We start from the raw sequence: 22364 nt of genomic DNA, 5'->3' as shown, positions 1-22364 counted from the left end.
TTTGCACTGTGATATGTTCTAAGCATGTTAAGAAGTAGCCTACTGTTGCGAACACCTTGTCAATGGGCGTGATAAAATATCTCCTACGTTAAAAAAGTGTCCGTGTCACCAATTTAATTGACCATTTTAATAGCAAAATCAAATAAACACGGGGCTGTTTCAATAGCTACCGTAGATTTCACTTAATTTCAAGATTAGAATCCAAGTGTTTTGATTGGACTATTAAATAAGTGACCAATGGACTGAAAGTAAGCCTTGAAGCTTATCTAAGGACAAGGATAAGAATAATATATTGTTTCTGACAATAAAACTCGTAGTTTCGAAAGAGTTCACTTACTGTTGTGTTCTCTAAGCATGTTAACAAGTGATGATGTTGCATATTAAACTTGTCTTGGTTCTGGCAGCGCATGTGTGTCATATCCAGGCCACTATCTTGAGCAAGTGTCATATCATCCCCTCGCTTCTTGTAGCTCAGGAACGCTGCTCCACTGGCATTCTTTGCCATGCGGATCCGAGCCTGGCGGGCTGCCTGCAAGGAAGACATGCTAACAGTTAGAGAAGATAAATGATCTAATAGAGTTATGTGGTAGAATAAACTGGAGTAGATAGTTTTATTAAATATAATAATATTTCCGACTTTAGTGGAGAATGATCATTAGTAAATGTATATCGGGAAGGTATGTGAATGATACAAACATAGATTGTCCAAAACGCATTATTTAGTACAAGGAACCCTGCTGGTCCCAATTTCTTGTTCATTCTGGAGTGTACGAATCGTAAGTATCTGGGTTTTTTCCGTATGTTTTTTCTAACGTTTTTTTTACCAAATAAGAAATGGCTTATTCTGATTGCCATTAAGTCCTCTCTTAAAGTATGCAAACTCCTCGATAAATCATGCTCAAACAAGAAAGTAAGTATGCTGACTTATTCTGTAATATGCGACTTAAGGTTGGTCGAGAAACATGCTCCAATTTCTCTGAACATCTTCAGTGCCTTATAACGGGATAAATTACTTAGTAAGAAATTTGACTGAATGAAATAAGCTACTTCAGCTAGTTTCGTTTAAGAACTTTCGAGAAATTTAGACGGAAGAGGTAGTGCATGTAATAGGACTTTTTCATTGTGTTTTTCTGCACTGCCAATGCACAAAGAATACAAGTTATCTGAACTTCTTGTAAGCAGAGAAAAAATGCATTTCTGATATAATACAATAGAATGGAATGTTTCGTAACATTGCGTGTTAATCGTACAAAAACGTCATATATTTGGAAAAAAAAGGATATATTTTATCATTTTATCATGTGGGGCATGCACATGTCAGTCAGGGAATTAAGGACTGTCTCCTGGACACCACTCAGAAGTGTCGTCTGATCTTCACACTTACAGCTGCTGATCCCGTAATTTGCTTTTTGTGACGAACAAATCTAATTATTCCGCAATGTTACTGGCCAGTAATGAATCGAGGAGACGCAAATGCCTCGCTATTTTTGGTTGACAGTACTTCGGAAAGACACCATTTGCTCAAGCATAGTTAACAATGAAATGTCGGAGAAATGCACTCAAAACTAATATTGTGTGTGTTTTTTCGATAGTGAAGAACGACTTAGAAGTTTTTCAAGCTCCTGCTTAAAATTTAAATTTAAAAAAAAGTAATTTCAGGTGAAAAAGCGTTTTTATCAGGGACTGCTTTGTCAAAAAAGGACACATATCTCTTTGAATAATGTGTAATTCCTGTATTAAGCTTGTACGTTTACCATTAAGGATAACATTTCAAACAATGAAATGATTCTTTTTTTAAATAACCCTATATATGCATATACCTCCAACAACAGCAAATTTAAAAATAAGTCAACGTTAAAAAAAAATATAGAGACATACTTGAATATATATGTTATATTATAAAAAGTGTATTAAATAAAGTCATACAGTTTGAATTGCATTGTTACAAATGCCTTCCACTGTGTTCCATAGTTGCACTTTACTTCTTAGTCAAAGAACAAAGGTTGCAATAAGTTAATATGGTATATTCACATGGGCTTTTAAAAAAAGTTGAGGAGAGGCAAAATGACAAAACATTGTTCACGTTCTGGCATGCTGAAGAAGGTCATTAAGCATTGGCGCATACTTTAGCGTATTATGTTTCTTAATCGATCGTTATGAGCTGCTTGTAACCATAATGGATGCTCGTTTCTCTATTATAAGTCGTTTATAATTCATAAGGCCAGAACAAAGCTACACTAATATTTTCAGCGTGCAAGTATCGATTGCACCATTTGAATGTTTGGCATGAAACATTCTGATGTATCACAATTTAATCTAAGATCCAGTCTGGAATATATGCACGAGAGACGCGAGTTATACCCAGTGGTCAGTCCTACATGCTATATGATCAAATATTGAAACTGTACTTATGTAAGAGAACACTAACAATGGAATCCTATCATAGCCAACATGGATAAGACATTAATGTAGTTCTTTATCAACATGTAAGAATGCTGCTTTTACAACTAATAGCTTGTTTCATTACAAATATGTGGTGTTTCCTTAAAATACTGATTCATTGTAGTACGCATGAACGGAATTTTATTTGTTTATGTTAAAGTAATAAATATACGTTAACTTTTCATATGTTTTTATCAAATAAAAACAGTTTTTGAAGACGAAAATGAGAATATTTTATTTTTTCTAGTATTCAATTAATGGAGCACAGTCGTCAGAAATCCGTCTCCATAAAATCATTCACTGTTGTAATATTTCTATGATATGCAGTGCTTCATATGAAATAGTAAACTTATATTTTCTTATTGTATCGCATCTTGATGCCTATATCAACAATTTGAAAAGTAGTGTGTGTACAAAACTATGTCTGAGAGACTCTTGTACGCCCACGACACATGGTTATGAAATAAATGATACAACTGAATGCATTGAAGCACGTTTGACAATTACTTATTGCAAAACATTATGGTTCGATTGAAAAATGGCTAAGCTGTATTGTTTGAAAATGATGTCTTTCTGACGACTTCCAATGCTGAGAGGACAGCTCTTTCCTTGTGTTCAGAATACTTATACAAGTATGATATTGTTTCTCGGTTAGTTTATAGTATATCCTATCGGTATAGGTCAGACATAGTGTTCATTCTTATATCTATGTGTTACAAAAGCAAGAATAACTTTGGCCACACTGTTTTTTTGTTCAGACCATGGTCATATTTTCGAAAAATAGCTGCTTATTCAATAAGCCTTTAAAACGTGCTCTGTCATCAGCGAATAATCTAAAAATAACATCTTGACATGTATGCGTTCAGTTACAAATCGAAAAACACATTCCGTTATGCCGTGGGCCATATTACGCAAAAGGACAAGATTTTCGGTCTGAAAAACAATGTGTTTGTTTTTCCTCACCTCAAAACCTATGCGGACACAAAACTGACAATATTAGTAGTATGACACAAGAGGACTTACTTGTTGTGCTTTTCGTTTGTCTGAACGTTGGTTTTGGTGGTAGATTCTGCTGAAGTTTGACACGATCACGGGCACCGGAAGCGCGATGACGAGCACACCGCTAAGCGAGCACACGCTCCCAACTATCTTCCCCATCTCCGTCTTTGGTACTATATCTCCATACCTGGGTACAGGAAAAACAACTTAAATGCGTATGGGGTTACCTGGTGACAGAAACAAATCACATTTAAATTCATGTGATACGGAAATGGGAATTATTAGCGTTCGAATATGATATTTATCTGATAACAGTAGGGTTTTAATGGATTACATATAGCTGCCATTTGCTGTGGAGTTAAAACTTATTTTGGAAATAGATTGTTAGCAAGAAAACATGCAAATGAATATCTTTTGATAATACAATAGTTCTAATTTGATACTAAGATTTGTCATTGATACTTATTTTGATTATTATTTAAGAATGCAAAATAGAATTTGTTTTCTTTGAATGCTGTACTGAAATATTTAGATTACATGAATAGCTTCAGATTTTCAGTATGTTTTTAACAAGCGAAATAGGTTATACTTCCTTTGCCCTCATATTACAATACTTGATACAGAAGTCTTTTTCTCCTCGTTGATTCCAGTGCTACTGATACTTTTACCATCTCATGACGTAACACAGTTTTCATAAATCAGATAACAGGAAAAACAGAAATACGAGCGGTTGAACGCGAGCTGAATGCGATACGATCGGGAACGCATTGAGCTCCTCGGTAACTCTTAGTGACGTCAGCTCTATGCAATCCTTTGATCGACGCATAGGGCTCATCGTAGAGCTCTATGTGTTTTTAGATCCCCGAATAGCTCTAAGAGGTTGGAGCTATTTGCGGCGCAACAAAGAATCAATACAAAAGGCATTATTTTGGCCAGAAATAAGTGTAGAAAGCGGTGAAAGGTTGCCAGATGATAAAGTGTCTTTAATTATGATAGCATTAAACATATGAGATATTTATCGTACACCAGTTCCCAGTAGACGAAGCCCTACAATAATTCTTCAAAGATGGGCCAGGACGCTGTATAAGTATTTCTATTGCATGGTAGGAAGAGCCACGAAGACGAAAAATTAGCCTGGGGTAAATTGGACCCTGCGAGAAGACATCATAATAATGCAAGTACATGTATTGGCAGCTGAATTAATTTTCAATACAAGTAAAAGTTCGTCAAAGTGTAAGTGAATACAAAAGTTGTGGTCGTAAAATACTTTAAAGTGAAATGTTATAGAACCTTTCTCAGCCATGCCAAGAGCAAGTCACATGTATGTGTTATCGATATCTGAATAAGTGGTAAATAACGAAAAAGCACTTGAATTTTTAATATCGTTATTGAAATGAAATAGAACCTAATAAATAAGAACCATTGAATTGATTAGAGATAGGAGCAAAAAGTTTTATATAAAGCACTGATTGGTTTCCTCGTGGGATAAGAGTGACGTCAGAGAGTTAATTAAACAATAATTTGATAACTCAGCAGAAACATTCAATCTTTTCCCGATATGCTCCATGCTCCCCGCTCACTGCAGACAGTGAATGTGAATGTCAGGGTTCACCTCATGCAAGTTTAATGTACTGAATTTTCAAATACAAATGCATAGCACATTATTTATAATGATAACATAAAATAAACAATTATTCCAGAACAATGTCATATTTGCAGGTTTCAGACTAAAAAAAAAGCTGAAACTGAGAAAAATCAACCTTTTGCTACATTTGCCCAACATGTGAAATGTTTCAATGATGACGATTGAATTTGGTTTAAATTTTGATTTAGAATGAAAGACGACATAAACATTTCGGGAAGGAACAAGCATTACTGGGTGAGCTGTTTGCAGCTATCCACGAATGAGTTTGGGTTAGCTGTTTGTAACTATCCATGTGTAATGAGTTTGGGTTAGCTGTTTGTAACTATCCATGTGTAATGAGTTTGGGTTAGCTGTTTGTAACTATCCATGTGTAATGAGTTTGGGTTAGCTGTTTGCAGCTATCCATGTGTAATGAGTTTGGGTTAGCTGTTTGCAGCTATCCATGTGTAATGAGTTTGGGTTAGCTGTTTGTAACTATCCATGTGTAATGAGTTTGGGTTAGCTGTTTGTAACTATCCATGTGTAATGAGTTTGGGTTAGCTGTTTGCAGCTATCCATGTGTAATGAGTTTGGGTTAGCTGTTTGCAGCTATCCATGTGTAATGAGTTTGGGTTAGCTGTTTGCAACTATCCATGTGTAATGAGTTTGGGTGAGCTGTTTGCAACTATCCATGTGTAATGAGTTTGGGTGAGCTGTTTGCAACTATCCATGTGTAATGAGTTTGGGTGAGCTGTTTGCAACTATCCATGTGTAATGAGTTTGGGTGAGCTGTTTGCAACTATCCATGTGTAATGAGTTTGGGTTAGCTGTTTGCAACTATCCATGTGTAATGAGTTTGGGTTAGCTGTTTGCAACTATCCATGTGTAATGAGTTTGGGTTAGCTGTTTGCAACTATCCATGTGTAATGAGTTTGGGTGAGCTGTTTGCAACTATCCATGTGTAATGAGTTTGGGTGAGCTGTTTGCAACTATCCATGTGTAATGAGTTTGGGTTAGCTGTTTGCAACTATCCATGTGTAATGAGTTTGGGTTAGCTGTTTGTAACTATCCATGTGTAATGAGTTTGGGTTAGCTGTTTGCAGCTATCCATGTGTAATGAGTTTGGGTTAGCTGTTTGCAACTATCCATGTGTAATGAGTTTGGGTTAGCTGTTTGTAACTATCCATGTGTAATGAGTTTGGGTTAGCTGTTTGTAACTATCCATGTGTAATGAGTTTGGGTTAGCTGTTTGTAACTATCCATGTGTAATGAGTTTTGGTTAGCTGTTTGTAACTATCCATGTGTAATGAGTTTTGGTTAGCTGTTTGTAACTATCCATGTGTAATGAGTTTTGGTTAGCTGTTTGTAACTATCCATGTGTAATGAGTTTGTGTTAGCTGTTTGTAACTATCCATGTGTGATGAGTTTTGGTTAGCTGTTTGTAACTATCCATGTGTGATGAGTTTGGGTGAGCTGTTTGTAACTATCCATGTGTAATGAGTTTTGGTTAGCTGTTTGTAACTATCCATGTGTAATGAGTTTGTGTTAGCTGTTTGTAACTATCCATGTGTGATGAGTTTGGGTGAGCTGTTTGTAACTATCCACGAGTGATGAGTTTGGGTGAGCTGTTTGTAACTATCCATGTGTAATGAGTTTGGGTTAGCTGTTTGCAGCTATCCATGTTTGATGAGTTTGGGTTAGCTGTTTGCAGCTATCCATGTTTGATGAGTTAAGTTTTTTATGAAACAGGACCACATGTGCATTTGACCGTATCAAGCGGCATTCTGATATATAGGACAGAGGCCAGTAATGCATTTAGCCCAGAACATGTATATTTCCAAATACGAAAGAACGGCAGTTGCATGAAACAGGGAGCATTTGCAATTGCCAACGACATTTGAGATAAATGGAAAACCATGAGCACTCTTTGAGTTCTAACAAGTCCTCGAGAGCCCAAAAGAAACTACTTAGGTTTGTATTTAAAAATTATGAGAGCTTTCCCTCCTACGCCATGTAAGTATTCAACGAATAGTATAGTGGTTGTATAGTGGTTGTATAGTGGTTGTCGACACTTGACTCCCGAAAATGATGTTCCCTGACATTTAGTTGTTGACAGGCATCATTATTGATGGCTACGTGGGACTCTAGCACAATACAACTGTTCGATCGTAGAGACCTTTAGGTCATAGATCTTGAGATGCGTATAAATTGCTTTTTATTCTGTTTTTGCCGCTCAATATCTTTTCGTCCTTTCAATGTCAGCTATCAATATTTAAAAGAACATCTAATAGGCACAGTGTCATTCTAGTAGAAAAACAGATACAATGAAAAGGGTGATTCGTTGTTATACAATTCAGTTGTTGTTGTTGGTTGTTGTTGTTTTAAAAATAATGATTAAGCTTTTGTTACAGATTGGTATATGAGTTCAGCATAAAACATTTTTAGATGGGAATAGTTCTCACTTTCTAGAAAATAAACAATAGCATACTCAAAGGCTCAGTGTAGTTGACTTAGTTGCTACGGTTGCCGAGAAACCGGCCTTAGCTGTCTCTCTATAAATGTCCCCATGCCTACCACGAATGAACACACCCTGGAGTTACAAGCTAATTGTGAACAAATGCGCCTTCTTTAAATTTCTGAAGGTCAAGGTGTTGTACAGAGTGGAATTGGAGTCAATTACACACATTAAGGCTACTGGCGTATATCTCTGTATAAAGATAAACTGTGCCGAGTATTTACTAATCCTCCTGTACTGCAAAGGGCATAAACGCCTGCTCACTTCCCTCATCTGTCAGTCTTATCGACAGTCGTGTAGATAACAGTATTACACGTATTTTGATCATCGTGTACATTACTAAGATGGAATATTAGTCCTTATTTCATAAATAAAATGACACCATCTGAATCTCCGTATTAACAAATTCTCCTCCTAAAGTCATTTATAACAAACACATTTCAACCCAACTCTTTTCCTTACATCCCACGATATATGAACGTCTCGGATTCTGGGGACACAATCTGATTAAAACCTACTTCTTATGATACTTTGCTAGAAAAAAATATTTTTCCATCTCAATTAGCCCGATAAATTGGGTATCAGTTTGCTGTGATGTGAAATTGTTCCACGCAATCGGCTGACAAAAATCGTCTGTTCATTGCTGTCGGCGGGCAGCCAGGCGACAGATTAGAACGTCAGTCCGCAGAGACAAAAGACAGACAATGTGACAAACCCTGACCTTTCGGGAAAAAGAGGTAAGCTGTATTTTCCAGGACGTTTTGGCTATATTGGAGAATTAATTGTTCGCTAAAGTTCAGGTAAATTAGCAATTATTTTGTCATCATAGGTATTCGTATGTACTAGATATCACTGGTTGTAGCTGTCATAGATGTGTTTGATCATAGGTATTCGTATGTATTAGATATCACTGGTTGTAGCTGTCATAGATGTGTTTGATCATAGGTATTCGTATGTATTAGATATCACTGGTTGTAGCTGTCATAGATGTGTTTGATCATAGGTATTCGTATGTATTAGATATCACTGGTTGTAGCTGTCATAGATGTGTTTGATCATAGGTATTCGTATGTACTAGATATCACTGGTTGTAGCTGTCATAGATGTGCTTGATCATAGGTGTTCGTATGTACTAGATATCACTGGTTGTAGCTGTCATAGATGTGTTTGATCATAAATATTCGTATGTATTAGATATCACTGGTTGTAGCTGTCATAGATGTGTTTGATCATAGGTATTCGTATGTATTAGATATCACTGGTTGTAGCTGTCATAGATGTGTTTGATCATAGGTATTCGTATGTATTAGATATCACTGGTTGTAGCTGTCATAGATGTGTTTGATCATAGGTATTCGTATGTACTAGATATTTGAAAGTACTGGGACAATCTTTCATGTGTATAATATCCCTAACATTGCCATATTGCACCAACATATACATTATAAATACTGGAGAAAAACAACTTTCCAGTTGAATCGACTAAACAAAACTCTTTCATTCCATGGCAAGTATGACCATGGTATTGAAACATCGATAGCTGTGCCAGTCTTTGGTTTTAAACAAATTTCGATCAAACATATACGTTCCAAAGGCATGCGAATTATGCAACATTTATCAAGCCAGTTAGACAATTCTTCAAATTCAAACTTTCAGCATTTTAGTGAAGCTTCGCGGTATTATGTTCTGCCTTTGACAGAAATGGGATTCCTGGACTCGTTGGCCGAGAAGTAGACACAGCAAGTATGCATTCCTTGTTTGAGAGACATTCTAACATATAGGCAATGTACTAGAACAAATCCAATTGAAATAATTACTATCATTATTGAAACAGATGATCGAAATTAATACATGATGTTGAAATTAAACTAAAAGCGGTTCCTAATAATTACATAAATGACATTTATTTGGCAAATTGGCCAAACTCTGTCGTGCCTGATGTGATTAAAGCCTTGCCTTGCTTTCCTTCATTTATTAACTTTAATATCAGGACGGAAACCAGTAAGCAATAAGTAAAGTGCAATAAGTATAGTGCGGATAAATTACAACGACATTTCAATATACATGTATATACGCTAGTTATTGAACGCTGTCCTTGACAACATACTATAAAAGGCTTTTAATTGTATTTATTTCTGCACTATCATATCCATATCTGTGTGTAAAGAACGACTAATAATAGAATGCCGTGTATTTGATGGTCATTTGATACTATTCTCGAGTTATTTCATCCAGTTATGGAATGTCAATCACGAAAAGAATCATTAACGTGTCTAGACGGTGTTTTATTCATAGCAAAAGAACTACTTATTAGATAATGAAGATACATATGGTGATAGTTCAGTCAATTTGTGCGGAATTGGTTTCCATAGACTAGAAAAGAACAAGTTAGTCAACAAATTATATTATCCTTATTTTTTTCCGAAATTGTACTGGCTTTAATGCCGGCTTGTGACAATTCATATATTTACTGTGTCTGGACCATGTTCAGTGTGTGTCTGGGTTGATGGATGGATTGCAAACGTTATTGGAACGAACCGTCGGCTTGCATTTGAGGCGCTCTACCAACTAAGCTAACAACATACTCTCTGACCAGAGCGTATCAGCAGCCGTACTTAAATGTATAAATTAAACCTGTTGTACAATATATTACTCTTTTTTCTCTATACTTGATGGTTTTCAAGTCGTAAACATATGTTTAACATGGAGTTTTCATAGAAATGTTTCCTTGAAATTAAAAGCAGGGAAATGACTGCGTGAAATGTTGTTTAAAACCGCCGACATGCGATCAAAATCCTGTATAAGAAATCTCGTCCCAGAAATTGTCAGTCATGATGTCGTTTGCAACAATGGCTCTGGTTTGTGAATGCCTTACGTGCAGACTAAATGAAGATTTTCAGGGTTTTATTATTGAGGCCCACAATTTCTCCTATGATTGATGAACAGATGAGTTAATTTGATTTATTTCTGGATTAGAATGAAAATCTAATCTGTTCCACATATACGGCTGAACAGCAGGTAATTGAGCAAATTGATTTACTTGAATGAAGAAATTATGACTGATAACTTAATGAAATTTTTTATTGAAGTAATTTTGCATATTAATAATAATCAATAGTACACGCAAGAATGTCAGCTCGTATAGCCGACAAATTTGTCTGGAAAATGAATTGGGTATATTTGATGAAAAATAAAATCCTGTTTTGGACAAGTTATAGTATAGTTTATGACCAACATCACTATCAACATACAGATAAACCTTCCCAAAAATAACTTGGAATTCAGTACATAATAAGGCTATAAAATATGTTCCTTGTTGCAACGGAAATTTCTACTTTCAATGTACAGCTGATACGCGGATATTACGGGATTTTAGTCATTTTGAAAATAGTCCTGTCGTTGTGAAACTGAAAATCACTAAAAAAAGATAAAAATTTTTATTTAACTTCAAGTCTCTCTATGACAAACAGTTGAATGGTATTGATATATGTATTTATCGACGCATATTATTTAGAGAAGACAGTTGAGCAGCTCGACCGATTAAGCTAACTGTTTCCAACGTGCGAGTACTGTTATATAATTGTACACAATTACAGATAATACTCATGCGTTTTGTTATTGATTATAACGCCAAGGCACTGAATTCATGCAGAAAGGAATTTATCGAAGAAACACATCAAAGAATCCAGAATATTTCTAATAATATGGTCTCCACCATTTCTGTTTTATCTTTATATACTGCATGTTTCTTTCTTTTAGAATAGTCTCATTGTAATTATGCTTTTCTTCCTCGCGTGCATTCATGGTTTCATGCTATAGTGGACTGAGCGCTTTGAAATAATCTTTATTCTTCACCATTATAGTTTCATGATTATTTGAAACCCGTCCTCTTCATTCATTAAGCAAAAACATCATACGCGTAGGAAACCCATGTGTTATTGCGGTGGTTTTCCTACTTGTAACAGTAAGCCTATCAGAAGACAGCATTAACGCCAGAAAGGGGAAGGTTTATAGCCTGGAACAACGTTCTCGTGAATTATTAATTGGTAAGAAACATTCAGAATCTATTTGTAAACACAAACGTCACCTTAGAATCAATTAAGGACATACGAACCTTCACTTGTTCATTTCTACCAAGCTAAGGCATGTATTTTCTTCGCTTGAAATAGTAATTCCAAAATATATAATTGCTCAAATATTTTAGGTAGTTATTTCTTGTTTTGCTCTAATTTATGTCAATGCAACTATGAACGTTTTATTTCACAAAAGAATGCTTCATTTGAAGAGACTAGACACCAGATGGTTCCAAAATCGACTAACACAGTATTTCCCCAAAACAAGTCTAGAATTGTCAATACGAGTATGAGGCCGATAATGATTTACATGATTTAAATAGTATTTGTGTCGTTATCGCAGCTGATTTTACCCGTTTAAAGAAGCGCATAATGGTTTCCCATTTCATAGTGTGTTTATTTGTGAATGCCACGTTATTAGTACAGATACATATACCGACGCTGTTTACAAATTAACTGGAATTTACTTGGTAGTCTATCACAGAAAATTTTCGATTTGGAAATAATACGCAAAATCTTCGAAAGATACATTTATCGTAAGCGATGTGATACATCTGTAATTAAGATTCAATCCTTTGTACACAACGATATCAATTGTATGTCAGTTTTCTTGTTTTCTTGCAGTTGTATCAACTGTGGCCTAGTCCCTTTAATATCAACAGTAGTATGGTTGAAAGCACAAGGGCGTAAACGCAGACATGATCTATTTTAGAATGTTGCTGTATACATGTGAACAAGAAGTGGTAGATAATGTCCCCTCAATAAATGCACCAATGTCTCTAAAATAGCAAATAGGAAATTGACAATATTTTTGAGAACAACGTCCATCATTTTTCCTTGTGGCAAACACTTCGGAATTAATACAATAACTTTAAAACAACAACATCCTTTGACATAGCATTTGGAAACCCGATAATAGTAAAAATGGATATTTCCAGGGACGTATTCCTAGGCCTAAACTGTGTATATCATATTATTTAAAGGCCTTACAGACAATCAACGACTCATATCAACAGCCTTATTGATGAACCCCACCCCTATAACATCGTGTAAGGCCACCCGGCATCTTCATTCCTGCAATACCATTTTGCAATATTGGTTTCAACGGTATTTATGTTAGATGATAATATATAAATCATCAACGTTGAAACTGATAAATAACGGGGGAAAAGTGAACTCAAAAAGGATAAGAACAATTTTTAAGATTGATATAAATTCATCAGAATTGAAAAATAACAAAAGTAATTGTTGTTTATTTCTTAGTCCCTTCTGTTGGTTATCCTAACGTTACATTAGTATGGCGGTGTTGAAGGATCCACGTTAAACCTATAATATTTTAATCAATCAAAGTCTTCAGGTCATGAAAACTGCAGAACATCGGGGATTCTGTTTCACGCGCATTTAAGATACTTTACCAATTCAATTTTTATTTCATGAACTAATAGAAATTCTTCCCAGGCACAGATTTTGAATAGCAAAATTTCATTTTACGGTCAATTCCGTAATAAAATTCCCGTTGAAAACATTGAACAGAGGTCCGAGGTGTCATGAAAAAAACATCTCGTGCCTGGGGAAGGAATCGTTTTGCAGCACAAGCTGCATATTACCGTTAGGATAAACCCAATGAGTTTAACCAAGGGGTTCTGGTCCTGTGTTGGTCTGTATGTATTGTGTCTCTTCGTTTATGTATATAATGGGCAGATTGATCAGAACATTGATAGAGTTATAAACGTTGTTTTCTGGATCGTTATTAATTTTAAAATCTTTAATACTCTATAAGTATTATGGGAACACATGTGTTCTGCGGTACTGTTCACAAATATTGAAACAGCTGATTCAGCTATGCTTGTTTCATTGAAATATATCAGCACATAACAAATAGTCTACCTTCAAAAGTCAACACCGATGCCTTTAACAACGTTGATAACTTTAGCACATTTCTGAAAAATTGGCCCAATATTAGTTAAGTAAGATATGGTTGCTTAACCTTAACTTATCTCGAAATAACTTTTTATGTTATAACACTCTTTTCGTTGTTTTATAATAAATTTATGTGAAATGATTACTCTGTTGGAGGTTTTTGGACTGTTTATTGAAGTTATTAGCCTGATAATCATCAATAACTATTTTTTTTATTAAAATCAGGTTTATGTTAGGAATTGTGATACACAAAATAATCTACTTAAGTCTGTTAAGCTCAAGAAGTTTCGGAAATCAGCACCTGGATCTCTCTTCCATTATAAACTTACGTGAATTATTATCAATTAAGCATTGCAGACGCTGATAACCATTATACCATAAAACTGTAATACCAACAAGCTAGGAATTAAAGGATGCATTTAAATTAACGAGCCCCGATGCCAAATGTAGTTCAATAATATCATTTACAATTTGATAATAAAATGGTTTAATTTCTAATCTCTCTGTTTCTGCAAAAAATGATGAGGCGGAGGTATGAGTTTCTCAGCGCATGTAATTTAGAGAAAGGAATTGAGCAACTGAATCGATTATACTAACGAGTTTTTGTTTCTTTCGTGCGAGTAATGTTATGTAATTGTACACAATTAAAGATAATGCCAAGTCATTTAATTATGGATTAAAATACAAAGAAATAAATGCATGTTTTTGCTGGAAGGGACTTGTTCAACGATTAATGAAACATATCAAACAATCCAGAATAGTTCGCTTAACAGAATAATTGATATTGGTTTACATGGATATTTACTGTATATGTGTCTAGTTCAGTGCGTGGTATGTATCTTTACTACATTTTAAACTAAGTTATTTTTAAAGTATACTCTATGGCAAGAAACTTTGTACATTCTACTTCCACTAATTTCAATGCGAGATTTTTTATAAAAGTCTGTATAAAATGCCAATTATCTAAAAATGAACAACTTTCATGACACGGCAGAGGGACTCTCACATATGCTCTTGTTTTATACAATGGGAAAGTATATAAAGACAATTCAATAATAAAGCAATAAATAAATAAATAAACTAAATAAGTGTATTTATCTTTTATGAGGATAGGGTTGTAGGTATGTCAAGTTTGGTTGCTATTACAATGGACAATAAATAGTGAATATAACACTCGCTCCAGGCAAGTGCAATAACACTTTAACCTTTGTGAGGATATGACATCGCCTGGATGGTGATATATATGCTTTATCCATGCATGTACGAGACATACGACCAAATAAAGTGTATATTCGCGTGCCTGGACTCGTATATGACCGCGCCAATGTTCAGCCACGTGCGTGACTCGGGCTATTTTTCGCTTCACCTCGAGGCCTCCTAGTGTCAGCCAATCAGATTACGTCTCCTTTTATCGGGGAAATAAACCGGAGGAACTAAAGCGTATGCTAGTTGCGGGGCAAAGTACAGCGCAGTGCAATTTATTATTATTTGTCACTTTACTGTGTTTACTTATCCATATATTGAGCGTTATGTTTCAATAAGATGTGCATTAGACAATAACTTATAAACTGAAAGAAATTAAAGTTTTATAAACAATTTATGTCATTTGTAATAAAAAAAAAAACTACTGACATGTACAACCGAAAGCCTTTTGATAGCAAAACTATGTTTTTTGTCGTAGTTGTTTGGTTGGGTTAAGTTTAACGCTTTATACATCACCGCTTATGAGTTTCAAAACCAAACCCCAGCTTTCGCCAAACTTCAGCAAATGGTATTTTATGGCTAGATAGATCATTGGTTAAATGTCAAAGAAGACAAAGATAGATTAAATTTCTCGAAACTTTAATAGACGCTATCCAGATATCTCCCTGAATACGGCGACGGGAAATGGTAGAGAAACAACAAAATTGCGATATTGATCTGGCTCGTTTGTTCCAATGGCCCGGAGGAACTTTCGGGGAGCGACATACTCACACATGGAATGAGCAGAAATTCCCCCTTTTCAAATGATCTTTAGTTGTATGTATCTAATGTAGAGTTGTTAGTATTTCCTGATGCACAAGAACAGTTAAATTATGTCCGTAGTTTACTAACAAATAATCGTGTAAATAAATCACATCAATTTATGTTTTTGTTTGCTTTGTTTTGATTTAAATTCTTCATAAAAAAAAAGTTTAAAGATGAAATTAATCCGCATTTCAAGAAGGTCATTATGGGTGGATTTTATATTTCTGAATTATAATATTAACATCAGCCTTAGCTGATGCTTAAATGGCCAGTTTTTTTATCAGCAGAAACTGTTCTCACGGAGCATTACTTTCCAAATGTGTCGCAATGCATGGAGTATTACTGCGTCTCGCACGACACGTATGATAAAGACATATTGCTATATTTAGTTGCATTTAACAATATTTACCGACTCGTGCAAATGTATTGCGTATCAACTAGCACGAATTCTCAATATGACAATAGCGACATGTTCAATGTAGCTACAACTGTGTATATAGCTTTATATATCTGTTTTATATAGCTGCTGTTCAAGTTGTTGGCGCTACAACTGTAAATTTTCATAATGTTTTAATGTTGTTTTTTATAGCTAAAGCTTTAAATATTATAGTTACAATTGTACTTTATGGCTGTTGCTGTGTTTTACGTTTATTTACAAAATACAGCTTTAGCTACATATGGCAAATACAGCTCAAAATGTTAAGCTGTAGCTCTAATTTGTGTCTTAATGCTGTTGATAATACACTTTTGAGACACGCCATACCAACGGCAACAAACACAAGCACACACATCAACTCTCGTATAACGGCATAAAGGAACTGTCTGAGAAAAAAATATCTTCATTTGCATAAATAAAAAGTATGCTGTGATTTATTTTGGAAACGTATTCATTTCTTGTTATGTCCTAGCTAATCGATTTGCTGACTTAACATATCGACCTCATTCAAATTCAATTGTTTCATTTGAGAGTTGAAAGGCTTGTATTTCCTAAAAAGGAGGAGCACCAAATCTGTTCCGGGCCTCGTAAAACTTGATTTTGTTGTCCGGGAGGAAATTACTGTAATTGAAAGTCATGAAATCGCTCCTGACAGAGATTAATCAAATTTAGAATAATAGCTAGGCCTTTGTTGCATGATTTGGTTTAAATCTGGCTAGGTGGTTGGAAAAAATCAGTTGTCTTGATAGATTGTCCACAGAGGAATACAAGCGTGTTTGGTGTTTTCTTCGTTTACTGGAGGATGACTGCGGTTTTCGAATAGTCTCTGGTGATGTATTGTACTTGTACCTATGCTTCACTTATGAGCCCTTGTGTTTCTCTTTAAAATAAACTAATAGAGAATTCGCATTTTGTGATTCATAAGCATCAGCCCTGGTACATCTCTTAATAGCACCAATGACCATCTTTGGCTTAGAATTCTGCGTTGGTATTGTATGTTCAACTCCTTTCTTTCCGGATTTCGTTTTACTCTTGAGGACTGACGGCGGCCTTATATTACAATTATAGACTTCTGGAGCTTGTTAAGACAACTTTCTAAATTTAGATCTCTTTATTTTGGCAAAAGTTCATACCTAGTTCAGATAACGATTAATGTTGTTTTTTTACTCAATGCATGGTATAATTTCCATTTCAAGACAATACTTTTGGTTTTATATTTGTCAGCAAATTAGAAAATGACATTGGCACCAATATTTGCAACCATTTTTGATAAGGAACAATTAAATAAGTAACTCGTAAGATTGGCAGATAAAGGTGCCGTCAGTTAAAACTTAAGGCACGAATCCGAATTTAACACAAATGTTTGCTCATCTATCAAGCAGTGTTGATTTTTAACGTACCATAAACCGTCATATTTCGGTGTTCTTCCATTTTTTGTTCATAAACCAATCCATTTTAGTTGCTTTCATAAATAAATTCATCAGTTCGTGACAATTTAACATCTCCACGTGACTACACAAAGGTGGAGGCTATGGGTCAAATAAGTGCAAGCAATAAATACTTTGCGGCCGCGCTGCGCTCGCTCCATTTTCTGTAGATCGCCAAAATGAACACTTTATATACTATAGAGTGTCATGCACTACATTATACATACATCGTTTTCTGGACCCTAATCATTCTATTTATAACCTGTTTAAATCATAAGCACTCAGACAATTATAACGTTGTTCTGAATGCACGTCATGGCAGTTAAGAACGCAATCTAAGCTGTCACTAATCCACTTTGCACCAGCCAACCAGCATTACCTGTAGAACGATTAAAGGCACAGAGCAAGAGCAAGACACAACTCTCACTCCCAATGAGGTTGCCATGTAAATGATCCATTTCTTGATTAAAACGGCTTCCCTTCTCTCAGTGTTGTCAGTATGTAAATAAATGAATGTCTTTGGAGAGTTTGAAATATTTGCTTTCCTGAATATTTATAACGACAATGGATGTGAAGGCGACAATGGATGTGAAGGCGACAATGCATGTGAACTAAACCTTTTTGGATCATTATGAAAACATCATATCTGGCTACAACAATATTTTTCACCTAAAATCTGAACCAATTTGTATTTAAAATGGAAAAAGGGGAAAATGTTAAAGATGCAATCTTACTCTCAAATAAGATTTACCACATTTAATAATGATATTGTTTTTATTTTCCAAAAAGGATGAATGAATGTCGAAAACAATGGTTCTTATGACGGATACCGAGTTTAATTTGAAGAAAGTTTTAATGTGCATCAAACATGGTGTTTCTACCTTATGAGACTATATAGTAGATCACAGTAAATCTTTTAGCATTCACCACTCATTTAATATTTTTGCGTTTTCTGCTATTAAATACACGGTTACATTTTGGTTGTCAGTAATTCATATTTTGCATAGATGTATACTTTAGTTATAAGTTAAAGGTTTATCAGTCAAAATTGATGTCTGTTACACATGTGTATGCGTGGAGTTTGAATAAGAGTGTCACTTAAAGTATCTGTGGCAATGCATTTGTTTGGTAATTTTAGTGTACTTTAAAATCAACTATATTACTTCGGAACGTGCGTACTTTGTATCTTCTTACGCAATTTCATTTCATGACCAACGGAGGTTAATATCAATTTGAGCTAATCTAAGAACGAAATAACCTCGCTAAAGCAATATCCCAGCGTCGTAAGTTGATAATAATAATACTAGAAAATCTCGTTTGCCGGCACCGTTATTAGCTGGTGAGTGGGGATGTACAGGACTGATTGACGTCAGAAGAGAATTATACCGCGCGCCACATCAACAAACCATCATACACAATTAGTACTCCTTTTAGTCTGTGCAGTGAAATGGCACCTGGTTACCGAGGTAACCAATTTATTTTAATGGGTTTAAATGTGTCTGAAAGACAGCAAATTGACAATCTTGTTTACATTAGTATGTGGTGTTTAATGTTAGAGTGAAGTAAACGCAGAATGAACATATGTCTCATAGGTAGCAGTAACTGTAGCAGTGGATAGAAAGAACTGTGTTCATGTCAGTACCAGCTGCTTGTAAACACAGAAGTAGCAGTAGCAGTAGCAGTAGTAGCAGAAGTAGTAGTAGCAGTAGCAGTAGCAGTAGTAGTGGCAGTGACAGTTGACAGTAGCAGTGGATATAAAGAACTGTGTTCATGTCAGTACCAGCTGCTTGTATACACAGAAGTAGCAGTAGCAGTAGCAGTAGTAGCAAAAGTAGAAGTAGCAGTAGCAGTAGCAGTAGTAGTGGCAGTGACAGTTGACAGTAGCAGTGGATAGAAAGAACAGTGTCCATGTCAGTACCAGCTGCTTGTATACACAGAATTAGCAATAGTATTAGTAGTAGAAGCAGCAGTAGTAGTAGTAGTAGTAGTAGTAGTAGTAGTAGTAGTGGTGGTGGTGGTGGTGGTGGTGGTGGTGGTGGTAGTGGTAGTAGTAGTAGTAGTAGGAGTAGTAGTAGTAGAAGTGGTGGTGGTGGTGGTGGTGGTGGTGGTGGTAGTGGTAGTGGTAGTGGTAGTGGTGGTGGTGGTGGTGGTGGTAGTGGTAGTGGTAGTGGTAGTAGTAGTAGTAGTAGTAGTAGTAGTAGTAGTGGTAGTGGAAGTGGTAGTGGTACTGGTAGTGGTAGTGGTGGTGGTGGTGGTGGTGGTGGTGGTGGTGGTGGTGGTAGTGGTAGTGGTAGTGGTAGTGGTGGTAGTGGTAGTAGTAGTGGTAGTGGTAGTGGTAGTAGGTGGTAGTAGAAGTGGTAGTAGTAGTAGTAATGGTAGTAGTAGTAGTAGTAGTGGCAGTAGTAGTAGTAGTAGTAGAAGTAGTGGTGGTAGTGGTAGTAGTAGTAGTAGTAGTAGTAGTGGTGGTGGTGGTGGTGGTGGTGGTGGTGGTGGTGGTGGTGGTGGTAGTGGCGGTGGCGGCGGCGGCGGCGGCGGCGGCGGCAGCAGCAACAGCAGCAGCAGCAGCAGCAGCAGTAGTAGCAGTATTAGCAGTAGTAGCAGTAGTAGTAGAAGTAGTAGTAGTAGTAGTAGTAGTAGTAGTAGTAGTAGTAGTAGTAGTAGTAGTAGTAGTAGTAGTAGTAGTAGTAGTAGTAGTAGTGGTGGTAGCAGTAGCAGTAGAGTAACAGTAGCAGTCTCAGCAGTAGTAGTAGTAGTAGTAGTAGTAGTGGCAGTGGCAGTAGAAGTAGTAGCAGTAGCAGTAGTAGTAGCAGTAGCAGTAGCAGTGGCAGTAGTAGTAGGAGTAGTAGTAGTGGCAGTGACAGTAGAAGTAGTAGTAGTAGTAGTAATAGTAGTAGTCGTAGTTATAGTTGTAGTAAAAAAATGTAGCAATAGCAATACAGCAGCAACTGAAGCAGTAGCAATAGCAGTGGCAGTAGTAGTAGTAGTAGTAGTAGTAGTAGTAGTAGTAGTAGTAGTAGTAGTAGCAGTAGCAGTGGTAAAAGTATGGATAGTAGTGGTGCTAGGAATGGGTAAAACTAATACATGTATAGCATATGGTAGAATTACTGACAATATTTTTTACTTGGTTCGTAAACAATAGATCTACGTCAGAAGACACTTAAAACAGGTGGGTTAATGGTTTTCTGGCAATGCCAAACCTTTCAAAACAGTTGTGTCTGCTAGGCGCGTGCCTTTACGTGATGTACTGAAGGTGCACGCTCGGTCAGCACATTCATAATCCGGATAGTTAAATAATATTGGTTACGAATTTAAAATTATTATTAAAATTGATCTATTCAAATTCAATCTATTTACTGCTGTCTATTTTTTGTACTGAATATGTTTCCCCACAAGACACACCCACATGTGATACTGCATTTTATGTTTTAAGGTCATATAGGGTGCAGTTTTGATTTAGATGTGGTTTCCCCATTTCAGAATAGAACCGAGTGTATGTATGGGAATACATTAAAAACCACACTACATTTCTGTAAACATCCCAAAGTCAATAAGTGTTATAAGTACATGACCCTTAAACATGGAGAAGTCAATAACCCTTTCCTCACCTTCTCCACACTCTTTCTTCACCCTTTCCCATTCCGTTCCCAACCCTTTCCTCAGCCTTTTATCACCATTTCCTCACCCTTTCCACACACACCCACCCTTTCTACAGCCTTTCCCAACAATTCCTCGCCCTTTCCACACATTTTCTTTACCCTTTCCCCATCCTTTCCCCATCCTTTCCTCAGACTTTTACTCACCCTTTTCCCCACGCTTTCCCACCCTTTCCCTACCCTTTCTCCACCCTTCCCTACCGTTTCTGCACCCTTTCCACACCTTTTCCCCGTCCCTTTCCCCGCCCTTTCCTTACCCTTTCCTCGTCCCTTTCCCCGCCCTTTCCTTACCCTTTCCTCGTCCCTTTCCTTACCCTTTCCTCGTCCCTTTCATAACCCTTGCCTTAACCATTTCCACTAAATTTCCCCGTCCTTTTCCTCACCCCTTTTATCACCCTTTCCCAACCATTCCACACCCCTTTCTTCACCCGTCCCACACCCTTTTCCACCCTTCACACACCCTTTACTTACCCTTTACCACATGCTTTGTTCGCCCTTTATCAATGCTTTGTACACCCTTTCCCGATGCTTTTTTACCCTTTTCCACCATTCCCGCACGCCTTCCTCACCTTTCCCACACACGAGCCTTTACTGTTATTAAATAAATTACATGATTATTGTTTAAAATGGAATATCACTGTAAATACTAATAAAACTGTTGCTATGATATGCAAGAAAGGTACACGGAAAGAAAATGTCAGTCTATTTTATAACAAAGTTAAACTTTGAAAATATACCCTTAAATGTACATGAAAAACTTAAATTATTTGATTCAATGGTTTTACCAATATTAACATATGGTTGTGAAATATGGGGATTTCATTCTGCTCCCGATATAGAAAGGGTTTATTTGAAATTTTTAAAACAATAACTAAATGTTAGATGTCAAACAACTAATGCTACTGTTTATGGTGAACTTGGCAAAGTGCCATTATATGTTATACGCCAAGAGAGGATATTGCAATATTGGTATAAGCTTGTAAATTCAAATGATAAACTGTTGTCTAGATGTTTTAGATATTGTAGTTCACTAAATATAATCAGCTCATGGTATTCTGATGTTAAAAAATTGTTAAATGAATTAGGATTTAACTACCTATGGGATAATATGTCAGTCACTAAATTACAGTTGTCAAAAGTTATTGAAAGATTATATGATCGGCACATGCAGAAATGGTATGCGACCTTAAATGATTCGTCCAAACTTTGTACTTATAAAGATATAAAAACAAGATTTTGTTATGAAAAATATCTCGATAGTGTCACTA

General features: G+C 36.0%; 1 protein-coding gene across 3 annotated transcripts in view; it reads right to left on the bottom strand.

Moving 5' to 3' along the window:
- LOC128217763 (potassium voltage-gated channel protein Shal-like) overlaps positions 1-22364 on the bottom strand; it is a 73280-nt gene that overhangs the window by 18323 nt on the left and 32593 nt on the right. The window contains exons 2-3 of one of the 3 annotated variants that reach the window (XM_052925133.1): positions 3466-3628; positions 338-529 (exon numbers count right to left, since the gene is read on the bottom strand). The exons of the other annotated variants lie outside the window; for them this stretch is intronic. Of the exons in view, the coding sequence (XP_052781093.1) occupies positions 338-529; positions 3466-3628 (355 nt within the window). The remainder of the gene's footprint in view (positions 1-337; positions 530-3465; positions 3629-22364) is intronic. 3 annotated transcript variants of the gene reach the window in all.

This window comes from Mya arenaria, chromosome 14 (genome assembly GCF_026914265.1).
Source record: "Mya arenaria isolate MELC-2E11 chromosome 14, ASM2691426v1".
NCBI classification, from domain to species: domain Eukaryota; kingdom Metazoa; phylum Mollusca; class Bivalvia; order Myida; family Myidae; genus Mya; species Mya arenaria.
This window is presented reverse-complemented; position numbering and strand designations above follow the sequence as displayed.